Below are 21,167 nucleotides of genomic sequence, written 5' to 3' on the forward strand. Positions count from 1 at the left end.
TTGCTACTGAAATGATCGATTATGGAGAAATCCCGTAATTTAACATGCATCTCAATGAGTGATAAGCACAGTCTGGGTGGGGCTTAGCAAAGGGTCCATTGGGTGGAAGAAGCAGCACAGCCTCTAGGGGCCACTAGAGGGGCTTGAAGAGTATGTGTGTGTGTGTGTGTGTGTGTGTGTGTGTGTGTGTGACCTTGGATCCAGCTCCTTGGCCACTCTCTTAGCTTTATTCCATTCTTCTCCCTGGATGAAAACATCGATGGCCTCTTTAATGAGGTCCAGGTTCAGGTACAGCTCGGCAGCCTACCGCGCGCACACACACACACACACACACACACACACACACACACACACACACACACACACACACACACACACACACACACACACACACACACACACACACACACACACACACACACACACACACACACACACACACACACACACACACACACACACACACACACACACACACACACACACACACACACACACACACACACACACAAAAAACAGTAGGTGAGAAGAGGGGGATGTAACTCACACACACACACACACACACACACACACAGAGATGCTGTCTGCAATGAAACCATGTGCATTTGGTGATGATGCAATGCAATGCATTGTGAGCTTGTAGATCTATGTGTGTGTGTGTGTGTGTGTGTGTGTGTGTATGCGTTTGTGCGTGCGTGCGTGCGTGCGCGTGCACGTGTATGCTTACAGCACTGTACTTTTGGAGTTGTGTGAGACGCGGTCCCACCGTATGAACGACTTCGATGGCGCGGTCCCCACTTAGGAACTTGATGGAAAGTTCTGCTGCCTGGGAAACACAAACACACATATATTTCTATACTTGTGCGGACATGAAAATGACTAAAGATTTTAGAACGTCAATTTCATAATTGCCATGTTTACCATTATTAAGCCTAACCTTAAGGTGTCACAAACCGAAAATAGCAAATCTACAAGCTAGCTCACAATGCATCGGGTCACATTATGAGCGTGTAATTCATGTAACCCCAATCTGAATATTTTCCTAATTGTAAGCCTAAATCGTTTTTAACCATTAAACAAAAACAAAAAAAATCTTGTGAGGACCAGGGGAATTGTTCTCACAATGTAATACAAGTACAGTGCACAAACACGCACACACACACACACGCGCACGCAGTCGTACACGTGCGCACGCACAGTCGCACGCTGTGTGCTCTGGACATGCTATTCAAAGCGCTCTCCACTGGCCACCCTGGTACAGTAAATGTGAGAAGAGAGAGTGGTTACCTTCATCCAGCATTTCTCCATCATGGCCGTGTTGGGTCCATCTTTCACCTTGAGGTAACACTCCACTGCTCGCGAGTGTTCACCCGACTTCTCCCATTCCCTGGCCTGCTCCACCAAGCCCTCGACACTTCTACACACACACACACACACACACACACACACACACACACACGCCAATCAAATCATTCTGTTTGTGTTCACAAACAGACAAAGCTGGGCATAGGAGGCTTCCTATGACTTCCGAGAACATTTGTACTCAATTTGGTGAAAATCATGTTCTGCAAAAAATAGCGACACTTGTATTAATAATATTGAAGTAGCCATTCTGCCTAAGTGCCTTGAGCCGGTTGTGGGCGGGTTCACCTTGGGGGGAGGGGTGCCGCAGTAATCGGCAGGTAATAGTGATAAGGATCACTGGTGAAGGAGCCTAAGGAGGAATGGCATGGCACACAGGGGGAGATTATACAGTTTTTAGTTTACCGTTATTTTACAAAACAAAAAATAAACTGCCCTACACATTATTGTTTTGGTTCAATTCTGCAATGGGCAGAGTCCAACCACCATGGCTTTCCTTCAGGCTTTGTACCACAAGCAGGGGATGGCGTAGGGCTGGGGTGGGGGGCGCACTGAGCACTCCTCTCAACTGGGGCCTGAACTGAAAACTAAGCAGGAATAATTTACACTTTTCTCTGTTTCATACCACCCTCCTCCCCCTTTTCTCAAACGAAGCCTTTGATGTTTTTCCCACAAGTCATTAGAGAGAGGAGTGGGGAGGTGTGTGTGTGTGTGTGTGTGTATGTGTGTGTGGGACACACACACACTGCGAGCTCATCGGCTAACGAGCCACAGCTCGTTAGGACTTTTAATATGGGCTGTAGGGGAGAAACAAGGATGCCACGTTTTAATAAACCATCAAATTGGTTCTCTGTACATTGATTATACAGGCCTGTGTGAGCAGAGCTGGTAGACCTACAGGGTTCTCAGTGTGCGTGTGTGTACTGTGTGTGTGTGTGTGTGTGTGTGTGTGTGTGTGTGTGTGTGCCCGTGTGTGCCCGTGTGCGTGCGTGCATAACAATCATATTCTGACATATGAAAAAGCATTTGATAAGGTACTTTCAGATGGGTATCGATTAACGCAGACGTTGTCACCTGGATCAACGACAGGTCTGCTCCAGATCTGGTCATGAGGGGCGTGACAACGTAAGCGTAAATAAATAGGTCAACACTATCCAGGTCTAGTTAGTCGCGGGTGTGTGCACGAAACGAGCATGCGCACGACAATTTCACTGGACCGTGTCCACGTAACTACGCTTGCGTATTTGAGACCCGCAGGGTTCATTGAAAATGAATTAGTAGGCGCGTTAATCGCTGCTCATCTGAAAGGACCTTCACTGTACTTAGAAACCATTACACTAGAGCAAGACCTTCTAAATGAACGCCATAGCAGCGTATATCCTCCCCTCACCGTGTGCCTTTTTTGGCCGCCTCCTTCTCGTACTCCTCCTGGAGGATGGAGAGCCTGTTGGGGAGGTACTCCTTGCAGATGCGCATGGCGTCGCTCCACATCTCGCCATCCTTCCGGCACACAACATCATTTAATTACAGACAGGCAGACAGACGGAAACAACAAACAGGCAATAACAACCAGCGGCGGTTAGCCGCTGTGAAGTGCGTCTGCCAAAGTTTCTGCTCTGAATAATGAAATGAGAAATATGTGCTCCTCTGTGTCCGAGTTGCAATTAAGGCTAGGCTTAACATGCACACTAACACAGTGCATACTGGCATATATCACACGCATAAACAAAATGTATGCATACAGAACGACAGATGCACCTCCGAAGCAGATTGAGCTGAGAGAATACAATATGAAGCCCAGTAATCAAAATAGGTAATGTTACAAAATAATAATAACAACAGCTGACGCTTGGGGAGATTGAAAAAAGAAAGTTAGGAGGAGATAGAGAAAGTGTGAGGGGGAAAAAATAAACACATTCTCTTTTTTCTGTCCCTGTTGTAGAGGAAAGAGCTGGCTCTGGTATATGGGAAGAGATCTGACAGAAAAATGAATTCCCTCTCTCTGTTCACACAAACACAATGAAATCTTGGGAATAACTGGCAAAGGAAATGGCAAAACATCATTCTCTTTGACCATAATATGAAGGCTCTGTAGCTAAAAGCATACTAAAAATGTTTCCAATCAGATAATCCGTTCATTTATTCAGCCTGGTTGTACAATTTTTTACACTTTGAATTAATCTAAATGCACATAGAAAAAGAAGCACTGTTCCCCCCCAAAAACCCACACCCACTGACACAGTAGACTTTCCATGTCGTTTTCTCCACCTGCTTTCTACATGAATCTACAGCACGCTCCTCCAAAAGCTTAGAGCCAGCATTATTGCACAATATTATGTTGACGATATGAACCCTTGTGTCAGTCAATATTCTGGGCATGTCATGACTCATGATAGGCAAACATTCCGCGGAAATAGGTGACAAGATTTAAACGCAGTGGTCAAATGTCTGCCATTTCAGAATGTCTACGCCATGTCTTTGTTAACCTTTGTAAAACCTTTTTGCTGCTGTCCTGGCTATTCCAGTTTACCTTATAGTACTTGACAGCCAGTTCTGGTCTCTGGGCGCGAAGCAGGAAGGCCTCAGCCTTCTGGAAGTCCTTCTGGTCAAAGCACAGCTTGGCCTGGCCCACCAGAACCTCACACACGCTGTCTGGGTCGTGACTCTCTGCCACACGCTGCGCGCTGGCCCAGTCCTGGTTGTGCACATACCTGGGACACAAAACAGGCAGGAGTTTCCCCCCAATTTATTTTTAATAAAGAAAAAAATATATATTTCTTTTTTTGCATACAGTATGTATGTATGTATAAATCTGACACATACAGTACATGTAACATTTCTCTCTTCCACACACACCAGCCCCTCGGTGTGGGTGTGTGTGGAAGAGAGAAATGTTACATGTACTGTATGTGTGTGCATGAAGAGTCTGTTTCTCTCTCTGTGTGTGTGTGTGTGTGTGTGTGTGTGTGTGTGTGTGTGTGTGTGTGTGTGTGTGCATGTAGATCCGTTTTCTTTATGTATTCCTAATACAAGAGTATACTGTAGGCCCTACAGTATACACTTGTAATATAAATAGAAAAAGAAGGGCTTTTAGTGGTTGAGTGGGCATGTCTCTAGTCTAGTTTAACTGTAATGAAGGTATAGTTCATTGGCACAATGGACAGTCTTAACATCGTTTTATGATTCAAAACAAAGCAAGGGTGGAGTATTTGGCTGTTATTCGATTTCTACTTTGATGTATGATGTAATATAAATCAGACTTTATCTCATGTGTGCATGTGTGTATGTGAGTGTGTGTGTGTGTGTGTGTGTGTGTGTGTGTGTGTGTGTGTGTGCGTGCGTGCGTGCATACTGCATAGTCGCGCAGGGCCAGATTTTACAGGGATCCTAAAACGAGGCAGGCTGCTGACAGTCCAGAAGTGTCAGAACAGGTCAGCTCCATATATGGAGATCTAAGGGTTTGAGGTCAGTGATCTTCATATATGGAGACGGCCACATATGGAGTGTGTCACGAGGCGTGACCGACTGATGGCCATATATGGTGGCGTGATGTGTCACGAGGTGTGACGGACTGACGGCCATATATGGTGGCTTGACGGACGGACTGACTGACGGATTGACTGACAGGTTTTCCAGGTTTTCATAGTAATCTGCAACCTACAGTTGCAATTAGAAAACTGGAAATAAAATAAATGGGGGGGGGGGGGGGGGGGTCAAGTTGAGTATGCATAGTTTGGTTCCCGTGTGTGTGTGTGTGTGTGTGTGTGCAGAATCACCTTGAATAAGCTATTGTCGCCAGTGCTCTTGAAGTCTTAATTAAGTCTAACTCCCAATACACTGTATATACTATTTCCTTTTTACATGTCATGGCTAAATATGAAAAACTCACTCAATCCATAATGCATGGATTGGCATGTTCAGTGTAGCCTTTATCTATGTCACTGCTGACACAATGCAAACTTATAGGAGGAACAGACTGTGAGCTGCCAACTGGCACAGAGACAGACGGTGTCGGTGGCATCATTAGTGAGTGTAGGCTACCTACAGTAGCTGGCGTGTGTATTATACAATTTTTGAACTTCTGAGCGAAAAATCCTTCCCATCATATTCTGTCTTGTTAGGAGGAGGAACATAGCACGCCACCTTTGATGTTTAGTTTCAGGAGTCCATGTAGAATTAGTCCACTTGCCAGAATGTGAGTAACCTAAAGTGTTGTTATGTTAGAAACGTTGAGTATGGGTCCCCAGCATTTAGAAACTGCCGGAACTGCCGGAAACCATTTTTGAGGTTCTTTTTGCATACATCAGTGCTATTGAACACCCTTTACAACACGTGTTGTTTGGAATATATTGAACCAATGGAAAGTAGTAAAAAACGCTTTGGACAAAACCAACTTTGATCAAAATATAAGGTTTTCTTAATTTCCTGAAAAAATTATAATTTTAATTTCCTGACAAATGAACATGTTTGAGTTAGGTGGTTTCTCCCCGACAGCAGAGATATGTTGAGTAAATTTCATAATTGGCATAATATGTGACCATACCATTAACAACCTATAGAAGGCAAAACAAATCTAAATTTCATCATGCTTTATGTACTGTAGCATGTGATGTGTCAAACTAGGGGGTTTTCAATGTCATGATGCTGAATCCATTCCAAGCATTAGTTTTTTTGCCTGCAAAAGAGGTTATTCTCAGCTCCATTTGTTTATTGCTTCAACGTTTTTGAAGCAATAAAGGTAGTATAGCTATGTATCCCAAGGTTTACTTTTGGTTGTGAGACGTTCTGAGAGGTAATCGACAAATAAATACTGTATATCGTCATAAAGGTTCCTGACATTATGCCCAGTTTTCCTGACGTGCTGATATTAGCGCTGTGGCTGAGCTAAACATGTTAGCGGGCTCTGTCATCATCATCACCATTACTTACATCAGCACAGCTTCTTTGGGCTTCCCCGCTTTGATAAACTCTGTCTCAGCCTCAGCGAACTTTCCCTGGGAAAAGGAAACATTGCAACCGATTTTAGATTAGCATCATGCACCTGACATGTACGATTGCGTCTTGAAAAGAGGAAGGTAGATTTGGGCCTGTGAGAGTCAACACACACACACACACACACACACACACACACACACACACACACACACACACACACCGTAGTTGCTAATGAGGTTTGACAGCTAGCGGATGTGTCGAGTTCACAAGCAGAGGAAGAATAAAGGCTGTGGTTGGCAGAGACACAGATATACACACACAACTAATTACTTTAACTAGAATGAAACATTATAAATAGTGTCAGAGCTATAGGTATCTTGTAGGAGAACGACTGTACCAATGCCATCATAACGTTTGTCTCAGCTATAATCCATGTTAATAGATATGGTACAAAACCACTAGCTTCAAATGCCTTAACCCATTTAGAGTAGACAAATTCCAATTCTAAAAAGGCCTTCTAAATCCTGAACTAAGTTTTCTAAAAACTTAAAATATTTATTATTATTTATTACCAAAAATATGTTGCTATATACTGTGCATAGCAACAACTACCCCAAAAGAGGTTCAGGTCTAATTGGTTAATAAGTACAGTATTTATCACATGGCAAAAGCAGAGTCTTTGGATCTGTAGTGGGTAATCACAGTTTGGATGTTTTTTTTAATTTCCCAAGACACAGGTGATAGCAGCAAGTCAGCAGGAATCACAATGATCGTACCGGTATTAACTTCACCTTCACTCATTGAAGGTGATGATGTCAGACAGAATTATAAGTCAGTCGTGTTTTTTTTAACAATTGTTTTTAGTAACAATGCTTGACCCAACCCAATTATTCTTTATTCTATATTAAGTTAATAGTCACAATAGAACCTTTTCACTTTGACAGGCACTGCAAATGCAGCCTTCAGGAAATAACGTGAATTGTGGATGTGTTTCATTTAGGTGTTTCTGTCTGTCATTATGATAGCAACTGTACTGGAGTTGTCTTTGCTGGCCTGGCACGCAGTAACACTCTGGCTCAGGAGGTAGAGCGGCCATCTGGGAACCGGAAGGTTCCTGGTTTGATCCTCGGCTCCTCCTGATTCGTGTTTGTCAAAGTGTCCTTGAGCGCAGACTCCCTAATCTCTCAATACAGATTCTACTAACAGCATAATCTGTCAGCAACACTGCCATAAAACATGTAATGTTGTTAGTAGGAGGTAGTGGACTAAGAATGAGGAGGAGCGTAACCCATATCCTGTTTCTGCACAAAATCAGAGAAAGATTTATTTGTTTTCCTTTGGGTCTTTTTTTATTCACGACCCATAAAAAGTGGTCCGTGACCCAGACATGGGTCCTGACCCACTGTTTGGGAAACAGTGCTTTGGATGACCTGTGATAGATTTGGCCGATTTACTCATGTTCCAAATGTGTAGGAAATGCTTTTATTTAAGAACAAAGAAAAGTGTATGGAAGGACATAAAGATTCAACAAGCAGGACGATGTACTGTATGTTCAAATAGCATAATACGGCATACCTCATCCTCCATGAACATGGCATGTTTCAGATGAATTTCAGGGATCTTCTGTTTGCTGGACACCCGGGCCAGCTCAAAGGCAAAGTCAAACGAACTGATTGAGGAGAGAGAGAGAGAGAGAGAGAGAGAGAGAGAGAGAGAGAGAGTGGCTATAAGGACACTTCTTGTCCACAGTATGACCAGCAGATGAGAGTATTTCACATAAATGATAAGTGCATGGATAATTGTGTGCTGCACTTCTAGTGGAGGCCGTTTATCCAGTCAACACTACAGGAGATAAACTATCACTGAGAGCATGTGCGACTGTTTGTGTCTCTTTTCTGGCAAACTACAAGTAGCAGGTGGTGCTTTAGCAGGAGATTGTGGGTGGTGTGAGTTGGAATGGAGTGGGTGAACAGGGAGGATTCTGGCAGAGGGCCATTATAGGGTTGAGATGAAACTGGGTGATGACATCAACTGGGTACACAGTGAAAAGACCAGCACAACAGCAACGTTTGGCTACAGATGCTCAATTGGAATGCGTGGGCGTTCAAAAAGGCACCATTGCATAATTTGGGAGAGGATGGCGACAGTGACACAGTCACGTGGACGGACGCTACTCACCAGTTGTCTGATGCAAAATCAATGGCATACTCCAGCAGGGCGAACTTGTTGAGCAGCTTGACGGCAGCCTCCCCGCCCAGGCTCTTGGCCCACAGGTAGGCCACCTGCTTCTGGGCACTGGCCCCTCCGTGGCTCTTAGCCACCTGACACACACACGCACAGTTGGGTTGGGGGATAAGGACAGAAGGACATAGAACTGATTAATATGCAGGCATACATCATTTCTGTCTCACGTGGCCCAACGACATGGGGGGGCAGATTGCAGAGTAGCGAGGAGAGAGAGAGAGAGAGAGAGAGAGAGAGAGAGAGAGAGAAGATAAGACAGGAAAAGGAGAGATCTCCACGGAGAGATGACACAGATGGGGAAGCACAGATGATCCTTATCTGGAGCTGTAGCATACTGTAGCTCATGGGCCGACAGAGGTTCCGACGTTCACTTTGGCAGGATTTGAATATAAAGTGCCGGCGTCTGTAATGAAATGAAGTGGATCTAATAACCTCTCAGCGTCTGTATTACCGGTATCAGTGGGGAGGGGGGGTGGGGCGACGGTGGGGCAAGTCATGTGCAAAGGCTGAATTACCAGTGAGTAGTGAACTAAATTAAATGCTATGACCTTCAGCGTTCAATGTGAAACCTGTACGCTGTGCAGATGGCAGGGGCCGACGGACCACATTGACAGCAGAATGTGTCTGGTGGACGCTGAGCCCGCCATGGAGGGTCACATACGGTATTTGATGGCTGTGTGGGAGCCTCTGACTGCTTTCCTGTCAATGACTGCTTTCACACACACACACTGACACTGCATTGCCACTATTCTAATAACCCGCGTTACAGGGTTTGATTGTTAACAAATAGCACATCCCCTATAGATAGACAAAAAAAACAACAATGGAGGGAATCCAACTAAGCCTAATGGTTTTCCATGTCTAAATAAATGGAAACAGTGAGCAGAAATCTAACAATTATAATTTGGGCTATGATAATCGTGTTTACATTACCAGTTCCTTACAGTGTGATTGAATTATCAGTCAATAGTTATGCACATGAAAGAAAAATTGCACTTGAGATTCAGGTGCACATTGCGCTCATAGGGTGCATGGAGTTTACTTAAAGATGGAGTGCCATGGTCATGGCTCAGCGGTCCAGGCACCTTGGCTGGTAATCTAGTCTAGCAGTGTGCCGCGGACCGCGGGTTCGACTCCCGATCCCAACGGCCCTTACTGCATGCCTTCCCCCCCATCTATCTCCCCATTTCCTGTCCCTCCATAAGAAATATAAAATAAAGGCGAAAGCCAGTTTTTCATTTATGAGGTGACAGTACTTCATTAGACCCCTTGGTGTGGTTGTTATGTGCAATGATGTCGTATTTTGTGTTTCTTCCTGGAGGCTGAAACCTTGACAGTCAAATGTGCCAAAAAACAGTTGACATGACATCACAATGGCCATTGTAAGATGGTACCACATACATATACTCACTCTGTCTCAGAGAGGTCTGTGGACAGTTCAGAAACCTGCCCTACCAGTGACATCAGCAGTTTGAAGATTTCAAACAGTGTTTTAAATATATTTTGTGTATTATACCCGGTACGCGTCCTCCCACATGTCACTGACGCGGTACATGTGTACGGCGGCCTTCCACTCCTGTGCCTCCATGAAGTGATACTCTGCCTCAGAGAAGCGGGACTCCGCCTCCAGTTCCTGTGGGACAGAGCGGGATGCAGTCAGACATTGCGATGTGGTGCCCACAGAGCAGGATGCAGTCAGACGTTGCGATGTGGTGCACACACAGCGCGTCTCTCCAAATACATGTTGGCAGAGCTGCGGCGTGAGCACGTGCATCTACAGTACCTTTGCCAGGTGCAGGTGTGTCTCGTTGAGCAGGTCTGGGTGGTGTTTGGCCACGAGGCGAATCACGTCCTCGAACATGCGGTTCTTCTTGTACATGGTGATGGCAAAGTCTGGCTGCTTCACTGTTGTAAACAGCCTACGCAGTAGTACGCACACACGCACGCACGTGTACATACACGCACGCATGCACGCACACACATGCACACACAAACACACACTTGTCAGTCCAGGAATCAATGAAGCAACAGAAGGGTTTCAGATGGAGTTGAAGTGTCAGCTGACACATCACGTTGTACTAGAACAGAAAGTCACAGAGGCTGGTGGTAAGCCCACAGACTGGCTGGCTGGCTGTGTGTGTGTGTGTGTGTGTGTGTGTGTGTGTGTGTGTGTGTGTGTGTGCCATAGTTTTGCTGTGTAATGATTACTGTTGGTCAAAGTGCAGCTGTACCTCGTCAAATTCCAATTTAGCATTGAGCGATGGTGGCAGAACAAGAAAATCGCACACACACGCTCTTTACCTCTCAGCTTCCTTGTATTTCCCGTCTTTCTCCAGTTCCTGTGCTCTGCTGAGGTACAGAGCTGTTGCGTCCTCTTCCGTCATGCATTTCACTGCCAGCTACACAAACAACAAAAACATGGATTTATTTCATTTCTGTGGTGTGTGTGTGTGTGAGAGAGAGAGAGAGAGAGAGAGAGAGTGTGGACCAACCTTATGAGCATCCTCCCAGCGGCCAGCTGCTGTATACATGTCGATGGCATCTTTAATGTGGTCTCCCTTCACAAATAGCCGCTCTGCCACCTGCAGGAAGTAAACACACACACACACAGAAGAAAATCTGAATATGGTAGTTGCTAAGCACTTAAGCCCTACTATATACTTCATCCTACAACAAATAGTGAAAATTCAGACCCCATCAGGAGCAATAACAGAACGAGAAATAAAAGCAAAAACATCGACAACATTGAAAAAGGTCAGTTAAACATTTACAAGACAAAATGTAACCGAAATAAATGTGTTCTTAAAGATCTTAAAACCGTCAACAGACTCAGCGTTTTAAATCGATAAGGGTAGGGCGTTCCACATTGTGGGAGCAACCACTGCAAAGGCCCGGTCCCCCTTGGTTACTAGTTTGATCACAGGAATCTTCAGGGGGCCTTTGTCACCAATAAGTCCGAGATATAAACTGGGACTAGGCCATGTAATTCCTTGTATGTTGTTAAAAAACAAACAAACAAATCGATTCTGAATTTGCTAGGGAGCCGCAGTGAAGTGCAGCCAGTACCGGTGTTACATGTGCCCTGCGGTTTGTTTTGGTGAGAATTCTAGCAGTTGTATTCTGTACTAATTGTAGTGTGAATGTGTGAATAGAGGAACAGCTAAGGGTGGTGTAGTCCATTGCAGTAGTCAAGACGGGATGTGTAGGCAAAATGTTACAAAGTGTGGCCATATATTAAGGTGTATTTATTTTTTGTACAGATTGTACCCACTTGGTTGGTCCCCTTTGGTCACAGGCAGCATAAGAGATAAACCATAAGACAGTCCTCTATAGCCACGCCCTGAAGAGGACACAGTGTGTCGAAACCGGTCGACCAGCCGGCCAGCAACTCTACATCTGACCTCAAACCTCAAACCCTTAGATCTCCATGTATGGAGCTGACCTGTTCTGACATTCCATATGTTGATCCATCCCTACCCGTCCTTCCTGTTCTGACATTCCATATGTTGATCTGACCTCATCAAACCCTGTACACTCAAGACATGCTCCATATATTGCCAGTACAGAATTCATTCCATATGTTGATGCCGCCATGCCAAAGCACCAGCGCTCGCCCAGCAGCTGCAGTGCCGGTGTCTAGTCGGTTGGACCCACAGTTGTCAAGAACCACCACAAAAGGCCTCTGCCCGGGCTCCGAGGGTCCATATATGGAGCTGGCCTGTTCTGACATCACAACACATTTTTGGGCACAGAACTCCATATATAGGAATGAAAGGACACAGACAGACAGATACAGAAATCTCCATACATGGGCATGAAAGGCACACAGACAGATGGGTGGAACGGGTACATCAGATTTATATTTTTGTACCTGTGCTGTGCGGGCTGCATCCATCATCTGCTGGGACGGCAGGAACGGTTACTCTGACACGGGTATTGCATAGCCGTGTGGGGCATGGATCTCCAACTTCCATTGTTACTGACGTGTTACTGACTCCGGTCTAGTATCTAACTATAAATGCACCAAGTCTCTGTGTGTGTGTACGTCTGTACGTCTGAAATCCACATAACTCGAGAACCGTTCGCCCCACCGACTTCAAATTCGACACACGCGTTCCATAGGTGCCACCTGGCAATCCTGCTTTGATGTCTGTTCTGTTTTTCCCATCACATACAGTACATCCACCATGTCTCACCTCATAATCCTGTAGGGAGGAGTAGTGCTGAGCTATCTTAAGGTAGAATTTCCCTGCTGATGTGTCGTCCTGCAACTCCAGGATGTGCACAGCCTTCTTCCACTGCCGAGCTCCGATGGCCGCCTCAATGGCCTTTAAAGAGCAGCTAGCAGAGGAGAGGAGAAAATGTGTGATATGTTAGTCCCAGGGTAATCTCAGGACAGTGTGTGTGTGTGCGTGTGTGTGTGTGTGTGTGTGTGTGTGTGTGTGTGTGTGCGTGCGTGCGTGCGACCGTGTGTTGACATGCCCTGGAGAGCTGAGCATTGCGGTTTAATAAACAGCAGAGAAGCGCTCTATGTGATTAGCAATTAAATTAGCTGTTTTAAGTCACTTCATCAACAGTCATGTCTGCCCTCATACCATGCACTATCTCCCTGCATACTCTCACACTATGCACTCTCTCCCTGCATACTCTCACACTATGCACTCTCTCCCTGCAGAATCTCACACTATGCACTCTCTCCCTGCATACTCTCACACTATGCACTCTCTCCCTGCAGAATCTCACACTATGCACTCTCTCCCTGCATACTCTCACACTATGCACTCTCTCCCTGCAGAATCTCACACTATGCACTCTCTCCCTGCAGACTCTCACACTATGCACTATCTCACTGCATACTCTCACACGATGCACTCTCTCCCTGTATACTCTCACACTATGCACTCTCTCCCTGCAGACTCTCACACTATGCACTCTCTCCCTGCAGACTCTCACACTATGCACTCTCTCCCTGCAGACTCTCACACTATGCACTCTCTCCCTGCAGACTCTCACACTATGCACTCTCTCCCTGCAGACTCTCACACTATGCACTATCTCACTGCATACTCTCACACGATGCACTCTCTCCCTGTATACTCTCACACTATGCACTATCTCACTGCATACTCTCACACGATGCACTCTCTCCCTGTAGACTCTCACACTATGCACTCTCTCCCTGCAGACTCTCACACTATGCACTATCTCACTGCATACTCTCACACGATGCACTCTCTCCCTGTATACTCTCACACTATGCACTATCTCACTGCATACTCTCACACGATGCACTCTCTCCCTGTAGACTCTCACACTATGCACTCTCTCCCTGCAGACTCTCACACTATGCACTATCTCACTGCATACTCTCACACGATGCACTCTCTCCCTGTAGACTCTCACACTATGCACTCTCTCCCTGCAGACTCTCACACTATGCACTATCTCCCTGCATACTCTCACACTATGCACTATCTCACTGCATACTCTCACACGATGCACTCTCTCCCTGTAGACTCTCACACTATGCACTCTCTCCCTGCAGACTCTCACACTATGCACTATCTCCCTGCATACTCTCACACTATGCACTCTCTCCCTGCATGATCTCACACCAGTGGTGTGTTCTAGGTTTCTGGGTATACCATATATATATATTCCCTGCACACGCATGACATGCATATATACATACTCATGCGTGGTCATCCAATGAAATGGGTAGTAGAGCGTATGATACGTATATATATATATATATATATATATATATATATATATATTGATATATACAGTATATATATATTGAATGATATATATATATATATTGATATATTATATGTACTCAGCTTGTCACTAAGGGCGGCAGGGTTTTTGCAATCCGGGCCCCCAAGCTCTGGAATGCCCTACCTACTTTTAATTAAAAAAAATATTATTATAATTCTTTACCGTGTTATGCTATCGACGTAGCATAATTGGTCCCTTAAGTGTAAGGGACCATATGCTACGTCGATAGCATAACACGGTGGAACACAACACTGTCTCATAGCATGGTTACCTCACTCCATCAAAGTCCTAAGTAAATAACTGACTGTCTATTTATTGGGAGAGCCTGAGGAATGAGGATAGTAAATTAAAGGACAAGTTAAAGTGCCACTGCATGCTTAACTGTCACTGTGAGGGACTGTGTCAGACACATCAAACAGCAGCCTTGATCAAATGCTGTTTTCTTGTAGTACCGGTAACTCAAAAAAGCTACAGGTATGCGATAAACAAATTGTCACCAGGGCATTCATTGGAGCCCTTTGATGTTGACTACAAAGTTTATATTACTGGTACAGAAGTGGATAGTGTTTCATTCGGACGCCTTCAGCAGTAGAATTTCTAAAACCCTAGCTACAGTATGACCTTCATCTTCAAAAAGGCTAATGTTTGTCAGTGATTCATGGGAAGATCCACTTGTCTCCCTCCACTCCCATGTCTTAACATCCTCTCTTCTAGTCCTTTATCCTCCTACAGTACTTAACACAATCCCTCTTTTTGAGAAAAGGTCATGGTCTGTATAGTGGTTTTATGGTTGTCTATCTGTGCTGTACAGCTGTTGCTTCCCTCATGCTTCCATCACTCCAACAATCGCTCTCTCCTACACCCACTATCCTTCCTTTTTCCATTCCTCCACCTGTCGCCATCTCCCTTTCTGATCTACCCCTTCCCCCTGTCGTGTCCCAGACAGCAGGTACCCAGCCTCGATGAAGTGGCTGATGGCCGCGTCCATCTGTTTCTGTTGGACCAGATAGTCCCCCCAGGCCTCCTCTAATTTGACCACATCTGCAGGGAAGGCACTGCGAGCCAGCTCCACCGCTGAGGGGACAGAGAGAAGACATCAGGTCGTGCAGCGAGTGTGTCACATCCTTATGCACACCATTGCACCGACGTAGTTTAGTTCAAACTTACCGGCACTCAATAGGGGGTCAACAAATGTATGTTCCATGACAAATGTAATATACTGTATATATTTCTTCCCCCCAGGATGCCAAATCGCATGAAGAGATTATTTTTTAGATTCGAGGGGGCCTTCTTCTAGTACTAGCTTGATTGCTATCGGCATCCAGTACATCCTTATCCGTTCGCATACCTTTCCTGAAGGCATTTCCTTTGCGGTAGCACTCCAGAGCACGCTGGTTGTTTCTGATGGTCTCGTATAGATCTCCAGCCTGGAAGCAGAGGGGCAGGGGTGAGAGGGGTTCAGTTAGAGAGAAACAAAGAAAGAAACAACTTTTAAGTGCTTGACGTTTCCCCCCTCTACCATGGGCCTGCCTGTGTTCTCACCTCAGATACACAAACACAGATGGTTGTTGGCACATAGAATAATAAAGTTCTTATGCAGATGGCTTGAGACTGAGACGTGGAGAGAAATGTGCACAGATGGAGAGATAAAGAGAGTGAGGGGCGGGTGGTAAGAAAAAGTGATCGAAAAGGAGAAAAGAACACTTGGTTCTCCCAGGCATCCTGCACAGACACAGCGACACCTCTACCTGCATCTGTTAGCAGACAGGAGATGGGGAGGACAGAGAGAGAGAGGAGAGCACAGGAGGAAAGGAGGGAGAGAGAAAAGGTGTGTGTGGGCCGGGGTGGGGGGTGGGGGGAGGGTGAGGGGAGGACAGAAGGATGACGAGGGTAAAGTGGAGAACACGGAAAAGGACAAAAGAGTTGATGAAGGGCAGATGGGAGAGACAGGCAGAGTGAAGTAAAGAAAAGGGGAGTGTGTAAGAGGTGTGTGTGTGTGTGTGTGTGGGTGTGTCACACATCATGAGTTTGTAGATCAGCTAATTTAGCTACTTTAACACTACCATAAACCACTACCATACGATGAAGTATAAAATAGTGCATTCATTTCAAATTAAAAAAAGCTTCTGCCAGACAGCGAGGACAAAAGCTCGAGACCACACACACCCTCTCGTAGAACTCTCCTTTGATGAGAGCGGCGGCGATGCGGCCGACAGCGTCGCTGTTGGCCGCCAGCTCCGGGCGGCTGATAGCCAGCCGGGCGGCCTTGGCGGGGAGGCCAGCCTTCAGGTAGAGGTTGACGGCCCCCTGGTAGTCGCCCTCCCCTTCCTTCAGCTCGCCTGCCTTCTCGTCCTGGCCCGTCTCCGTCAGCCACTGGTAGTAGCTCCGACGCAGACTGTCCAGCTCAGGGTGGCCCTGCATGCAGAGTAGGGTGGGGGGAGAGATTCGTATTTGATCTACATGCTTGCCTTGCCTTGCCCTATCCTAAGATTCAGTGTATACTGTAGGTGAAAGTGAAAAATAGGGTGTTTTGATTAGCTCTGTACACTCGTGCAGTGTGTGCATGTAAAGTAATGGGGGGTTGACGCTGATGCCAATATTTTTGGTTATTAGGTCATTTTGGTTTTCTCTTCTAATCAAAACAGCAGAAGCAATGAAGAAATCATTTCTGACTTTTACCTTGACATGCTACAGCAATGGATTGAAACATTCCTGTTATTGGAATAATTGAACAATAAATCCCCTGGACTTTTGAAATTTGTGCCGGAGGAAAACAAAACGACAGGAGACAAAATTTAAAAAAAGCTGTTGCCATTGAGGTGTCTCTTTCATCAGAGAAAGCAGGTGTAATAACGTATTTTTTACCTTGGATTCAGCCACAGCGATGCAGTTGTCCCACATATGCAGTTCCTGGTACATCTCAATCACCTCATCTATGGCATTCTGTGAGAGAGACGGCAACATGTGAATACATACACTGAAAAAAGTCAAATTAATCTCGTTTAGCAAGATGATCAGAGATCTCCACCTACGGATATGTCTGGTGATCTCTAAATCTGAGGACATTCAATGAATTTAGATTTCCCCAGACATATTTGTAGGCAGAGAGAGATCTAAATGTACAATCAGAGTTCAAATGAACACTGAGGAATCTCCTGTGTAGTGAGTGAGCCAATGTCTCTACATTGGAGTGTACAGTATGTATACTGTATATGTAGTAATATGAGTGAGCCAATGTCTCTACATTGGAGTGTATGTATACTGTATACACCATACCTGCTCCAAGTAGTACATCTCTGCAAGTTTAAAGTTCTTGACCAGCATGGCCAAACGGGCTTGGACCTGGAAGAACTCTGTTCCATCTCCTCCCTAGACAGAATACGAGCACGTACGTACGCACACACACGCACACGCACACACGCACACACACACACACACACACACACACACACACACACACACACACAAAATTCTAAATATAATTTACCTAATCCTACCTACCCCTACACATACTGTACCTACACAGAGTTACAATAAACATCACCACCAATGACAGTGGCAGGTAGAATGTAAAAGCCAGCCAATATTGCAGGTGTGTCTGTGTCTGTGTGTGTGTGTGTGTGTGTGTGTGTGTGTGTGTGTGTGTGTGCGTGTGTGTGTGTGTGTGTGTGTACGACTGTTAGAGACATTTACCTTTCTGCTCCAGTACTCTAATACTGTAGGTAGTTACGTATATCGGCCAATCAGCTTGTTACAGTAGATCTGGGTCTCTGTGTATGTATGTTGTAACTGTATTGTTTGTACGTATACAGTATGTCAGATTGTTTGTATTAGTACAGTATGACAGATTGTAGGTAGTATGACAGATTGTAGGTAGTATGACAGATTGTCAGTATGGATGGAGACAGTATGGTACATACAGTAGGTACTAGTATGACAGATTGTCAGTATGGATGGAGACAGTAGGGTACATACAGTAGGTACTAGTATGACAGATTGTCAGTATGGATGGAGACAGTAGGGTACATACAGTAGGTACTAGTATGACAGATTGTCAGTATGGATGGAGACAGTAGGGTACATACGGTTTCCTTTGATATCTTGTCAGCAATCACGTTAGTTTCACTGAGGAAACGAACTGTAGAGACATCCCCTAAGGCAGCAAAACACCTGAAAATGGAAATGGTAAAGAAAGAAAGAAAGAAAGAAAAGAAAAGTAAGGAAAGGAAGACAATCCCTACATTTACATACACTGATCTCAGCACAACAAAAACACATTGAATTGAATGGGAAAATAAATGATGAGTAAAACCTGACACTTAATTAGCAGAGACAAATTACATGTTACATAATGAGGTACGCTCCTACAGTATATGAGTAGTCAAGTCATAATAAAGCTAGTTGCTAACATTTAACCACCATTATCAAATTGTCATTCTCAGCAGTTGCATCAGAGTGCTGAGGAGATCGTGGAAACAAGTTAAGCCCATGTCGCCCATCGTTTCGCATCTCTTCTCCTTACCTCATTAAAATTCTCCTCTCGGGACAACATATATATATATTTTTTTTTATACCCCGATCGCATGATTCATGCAGATTAGGCCGGTGCATTACGCACAGTATATGCATTATTAATAGCAAGGCAGAATGCAAATTGAAAAGCGCACAAATATAGAGAAGTAATAATTTGTTCCTGATGTTCTACAATCTACATACTGCCAACCAGGTGAAGAAATCAGATTCAGGCTTTAACCTTTACTTTATATGAAACATCTGAGACTTTTTAGGATTGTATGGAAGTTGATTCTGAACATATCGCTAGAATCAAGTCATGCTGACTTCTATGGAATCCCAAAGACTGAAATCAGTTGTGGACGACTGAGAACTTTTATCCATGTGTGTGTTTTGACCTCTCTGCGATGTGTAGCTGGCGAGCCTCCAGGGAGAGTTTGCTGAGAGTTTTCCACATGGCCTCTGTCTCGGAAGACATCTCCAGGGTCTCCAAGAATGCAGTAGCTCTGCACACACACACACACACACACACACACACACACACACACACACACACACACACACACACACACACACACACACACACACACACACACACACACACACACACACACACACACACACACACACACACACACACACACACACACACACACACACACACACACACACACACACACACACACACACACACACACACACACACACACACACACACACACACACACACACACACACACACACACACACACACACAGAGAGAGAGAACAGAACAGAGTCAGGAAACAAGATAAGCTCTGAGGTGAGAAACAAAGAGGGAACAGAAATGAGCAGCAGTATTGTGTTTAGCAGCTCGCAACACACACACACACACACACACACACACACACACACACACACACACACACACACACGACAGCGATTTGCGACCCCTTTCATGACGACGCCAGGCCCAGGAAATAATTCTAATTATTTGTTCGGCCCTATTTTTTTTGTTTGTTGTCATGATTTCTCACAACTCGAGTGGGCTTTGTACAACGCTTAAAAGGTCTTTAAATGAATACTTTTTTAAATGTCTATGAGGAAAATGAACGGGGAATAATTTCCTGGGCCCTGGGAGGGGGCGGGACTGTGACTCTCTATAGGCCCACATAACCAACCACACAGGCCCTGCAAGACCAACTACAGGGGCTGTGACACTGTAAACTTATATGTTTTCTCATGCCAATAAAGCCCTTTGAATTGAATTGAATTGACACCCTGCAAGGCCAACTACAGGGGCTGTGACACCCCCCCCCCCCCCCCCTTCTCACCGAAGATGTTCTGTGAATTGTCAGGACATGTGCAGTTCTCAAACAACACATGTGTACAGCTGACCACAGGGGTCACCAGATAGATAGAAAGATAGATAGATGTCCTGTGATCTTTCCTCCCCATTTCATCTACCCATGTCACACACACACACACACACACACACACGTTCCTGTAACAAATTATTCAGTATTTTCCAGTAAAAGCTGTTCATGAGCTCATCTTTCTGTAGGTGGTAAATGCAACAAGGTGGCCATTTGGACACAGACAGTTATTGTTCAGGACGGGTATATAAACTCTGGCTGTGGACAGAAACTATCATCTGAGCAGAGGGACTATAGTCAGTGAAAGCCAAGGTGTCATCCTATCAGACTTTGACAGTCGTCGATGCAACACACTTTCTCCGCTCCGCTAAGAGTTGATCACTATTTCTGTAAGTACAGATAAATGTTAAACACTGTTGCTATGAGAGTTTTTCCACTGTGAAGCGTTGCTCTGTTAAAGAAACATGTTGATTTGAGTTGTTTCTTGAATGTTGGCTGACCACGCCTTGCATTTCTTATACCTGTGTTGTTTTTATTTGTTGACAAAATTGTCAGTATGGAAGGAGAGTTGCTCCATTGAAGGGGGTGCAGTGTTTTTCTCTTCCACCTCTTAATACTCTGTCTCCTGGTTCTTGTGCTCTCTCTTCAGGATCATGGGAGACTGGGGATTCCTGACCAGTCTACTGGACAGCACTAAAACTCACATGACTGTCTTCGGGAAGATCTGGATGGTTGTGTTCTTCGTGTGCCGTGTCATGGTGCTGTGTGTTATCGGTGAGAGAGTGTGGCGTGACGATCTCTCGCGTTTCAAATGTCACACAGCAAACGACATGTGTCTAGACATGTGTCACAACTACCACTTCCCCACCGATCACATCACCTTCTGGTCCATGCAACTCATCTTCGTGGCGGCGCCCACTCTGATCTACCTTTTCCATGTGATGTTCGTCACCCAAAATGAGGACAGGCTGAGGCAGC

At 45.1% G+C, this 21,167-nt stretch overlaps 1 protein-coding gene across 2 annotated transcripts in view; it reads right to left on the bottom strand.

The window, feature by feature from the left end:
* ift172 (intraflagellar transport 172) overlaps positions 1-21,167 on the bottom strand; it is a 60,862-nt gene that overhangs the window by 10,608 nt on the left and 29,087 nt on the right. For both annotated transcript variants that reach the window (XM_080790777.1, XM_080790776.1), the window contains 20 exons: positions 19,233-19,340; positions 18,408-18,492; positions 17,599-17,691; positions 17,188-17,265; positions 16,489-16,737; positions 15,671-15,749; positions 15,276-15,396; positions 12,738-12,882; positions 11,034-11,123; positions 10,843-10,940; positions 10,325-10,460; positions 10,058-10,174; positions 8,476-8,618; positions 7,873-7,966; positions 6,292-6,356; positions 3,893-4,073; positions 2,753-2,862; positions 1,288-1,417; positions 728-826; positions 194-303 (listed from right to left, as the gene is read on the bottom strand). In XM_080790777.1, the coding sequence (XP_080646903.1) occupies positions 194-303; positions 728-826; positions 1,288-1,417; positions 2,753-2,862; positions 3,893-4,073; positions 6,292-6,356; positions 7,873-7,966; positions 8,476-8,618; positions 10,058-10,174; positions 10,325-10,460; positions 10,843-10,940; positions 11,034-11,123; positions 12,738-12,882; positions 15,276-15,396; positions 15,671-15,749; positions 16,489-16,737; positions 17,188-17,265; positions 17,599-17,691; positions 18,408-18,492; positions 19,233-19,340 (2,331 nt within the window). The remainder of the gene's footprint in view (positions 1-193; positions 304-727; positions 827-1,287; positions 1,418-2,752; positions 2,863-3,892; positions 4,074-6,291; positions 6,357-7,872; positions 7,967-8,475; positions 8,619-10,057; positions 10,175-10,324; positions 10,461-10,842; positions 10,941-11,033; positions 11,124-12,737; positions 12,883-15,275; positions 15,397-15,670; positions 15,750-16,488; positions 16,738-17,187; positions 17,266-17,598; positions 17,692-18,407; positions 18,493-19,232; positions 19,341-21,167) is intronic.

Source organism: Protomyctophum bolini (assembly GCF_963924005.1).
Source record: "Protomyctophum bolini genome assembly, chromosome: 19".
NCBI lineage: Eukaryota > Metazoa > Chordata > Actinopteri > Myctophiformes > Myctophidae > Protomyctophum > Protomyctophum bolini.